Raw genomic sequence first — 2,500 nt, 5'->3', positions numbered from 1 at the left:
AGAGGGTGTTGGAGCTAAAGGTGCAGGTTTTGAAGGCGGAGGCGCCAACGTTTCAACGAGAGCTCAAGCGGATAGAGCTGAAGGTCTTTCTGGCTGTAGGTGGCGGTGCCGAAGTAGGTGGGGTGGCGCTCTCCTCGGGAACAGGGTGAGGCTGAGGCTGAGGGGGAGGGGGAGGGGTTCGGACTGAAGGTGGTAGATGGTGCCCTCCCGGAGGTGGTGTGTTGAAGGTGGTGGATCTCCCCCTGGAAAAGGTGTTGAAGTAAGTGGTATCCTCTAGGTGAAGGTACCGAAAAGTGGCATGGTTCTGTAGAAGGCGCTGAAGATGAGGCAAGTGCGAAAACAATGGTGGAGGGAGGAGGGGGAGGAGGAGGAGGAGGAGGAGGAGGAGGAGGAGTGGTGAAGAAGGTGATGGTACAGAAGGTGGAGGTGCCGAGTATGCGGATTCTCACAGTCAGGCTGGACTGTGGAGGCTTCTGAAGAAGTTGGTTGCCCTGGGTTGGGATTGGTTCAGTTAAAAACGACGAAAATAAAAAAAATTAAAAATCTGTGCTCGTAAAAGGGCCAGTGAATCTGATGCTAGTGGTGATGAAGTTACCATTGTTTACACTGAAGTCCTGAAGGTGAAAAATGTTCTGTAGATACCGAGGCAGAATCTATGTCAGCAGTGCCCGAAACTAGATAGAGTAACTTTAAGACCGATGCTGAAGTTGTTCATTCTGAATTTGGTCTTGTTGCTGCGACTGGACGGAGGGGTTGGGTGCCGGGGTACAGGGGCTGGGGAAGTGGGGGGGCGGGGGGCAGGTAGCTATATTTTTTTTGTATTATTACTAGTAATGCTCAAGTTCGTTCCGATTTCTTGAATGAGGTAACACCACAACTGCTGATGCTGCGGTTTGTGCCGGGGATGACGTAGCTATTGTTCAGTGACTCCCGAAGTTGATAAAGTCTATCTTACTCGTACTGAAGCTGCCACCGCAGGGGCTGGTAGTAGTGACGCTACTCCACCTGGATGCTGAAGCCGATGCGGGCTGCTGAAGCCAGTGCACCATTGCACTGAAGTTAACACTGAAGGTGCTGAAGGCAGTGCTTGCTGTACACCACCTGGGGCCTCGTTCTGCAGATGGTGCTAGTTGGCCTGAAGTCGGCACCGATCGTGCTACAGCTGATGCTGGGAGATCTGAAACCGGGACTGGTTCAGCTGGCGAGAGAAGTAGGAGGTGGGGGGAGGGGAGGGGAGGGGGGAAGGAAGAGGGGAAGGGGAGGGGGGAAGAGGAGGGGGAGTGTTACTGTAGTGATGAACCTGGTGTTGAATGTACTCATGGTGATAACCATAATGTCTGTAATCGGTCCTGGCCTGGTGATTCCCGAAATTGGTGTTTTTGGTGTTCAGGGTGCCTGCGAACCGGGGGAGACGGGTGAAGGGAGGGGAGTCGGGAGGGAGAGAGTGGCACTGCGGTTTACACCAGTTGTGTTCCAGGTGGTGGTAGACGGCGGCGGTACAGCTGATTCTGGTGATGGTGCTGGAGCTGGTGTTGCTGAAGCTGGTGCTGCTGAAGCTGGTGGTGGCTCGGCGTGTGTGGCCGCGCATCGTCGTCGTATCGACGGTGCCGGCGTCAATACTCGAGCCGAGCCTGGGCGGCGGCGCGTGATTGGCTGGCAGGCGCGGGCTGTTGTGCGCACGAGTACCCACCCAGGCCTCGCTCAGTGTGGCGCTGATTCCGGGGCTGTGTTAACCTTGCCGTGTGGCCTCGCCAACCTAGGCACCCAGTGTGATCCGCGGTGTGACCCTTTGTGCCGACCCTGTGGTGTGGGCGCCTCACCAGCTCGTGGAGCGTCACCAGCTGTGTACCACTACCACCACCACTACCACCACCACCACCACGCGCGACACGCCAGCACCACGCCCGGTACCACACCACCACCACCCAGCCCTGCCTGCTGTATGCTGTGTCGCTGGAAACAGCAGAGGGGCCAAGCCAAGGGAAAGATGGCGGGAGCCTTGCCTCTCGCCCCTCTCCACTGTTGAGGTAGCTTGTCTCGACCTTACCCATGCCTACCTCGTGACCTGACCCGCCCCATGAGGGTGTAAGGTCAGCTGGTGCCCAGGGCGCTGTCAGGCCGGAGCTGGTGGCGCGGAGCCGCTGGGGCACTTGGCTGGCTGGCGGCGTGTCGACGCTGAGGTCGCGCAAGTAACGGGCAACCTCTTCTACCTACACCACCACCCCCCTGCAGGTGCCCGACCGCTCGCACGGACGGCAGCGATGCTGGCAGGAGCAGGTCGTCCTCCGTGGTCGGTCATGGCTCCCCTCGTCATTCTCCTGGCCCTGGCGTTGAGCCTTCACACAGGTAGGTCCGAGGTCGTCCTCCTACTCCACCTCCACCTCGTCCTCCTCTTCTTAGACCTCCTCCTCCCCCTTCTCCTCCTCCTCCTCCTCCTCCTTCTCCACATCTTTCTCGTCCTTGACTTCGTCCTCTTCCTTATCCTCGTCCTCCTCAGGCA

At 58.1% G+C, this 2,500-nt stretch overlaps 1 protein-coding gene across 2 annotated transcripts in view; it reads left to right on the top strand.

Annotated features, from left to right (window-relative positions):
* Positions 1-1,693: 1,693 nt before the first annotated feature.
* nAChRbeta1 (nicotinic acetylcholine receptor beta1) overlaps positions 1,694-2,500 on the top strand; it is a 404,305-nt gene continuing 403,498 nt past the window's right edge. Inside the window, exon 1 of one of the 2 annotated variants that reach the window (XM_076213927.1) lies at positions 1,694-2,346. In XM_076213927.1, coding sequence (XP_076070042.1) covers positions 2,262-2,346 — 85 coding nt within the window. In that variant the 5' untranslated portion in view covers positions 1,694-2,261. The remainder of the gene's footprint in view (positions 2,347-2,500) is intronic. The other variant, XM_076213926.1, reaches the window with a different exon arrangement.

Source organism: Oratosquilla oratoria, chromosome 32, assembly GCF_046742065.1.
Source record: "Oratosquilla oratoria isolate Oo_2021 chromosome 32, ASM4674206v1, whole genome shotgun sequence".
In the NCBI taxonomy this organism is placed as follows: domain Eukaryota; kingdom Metazoa; phylum Arthropoda; class Malacostraca; order Stomatopoda; family Squillidae; genus Oratosquilla; species Oratosquilla oratoria.
Note: the sequence above shows the minus strand (reverse complement) of the source record. Positions and strands in the feature narration are given on the sequence as shown.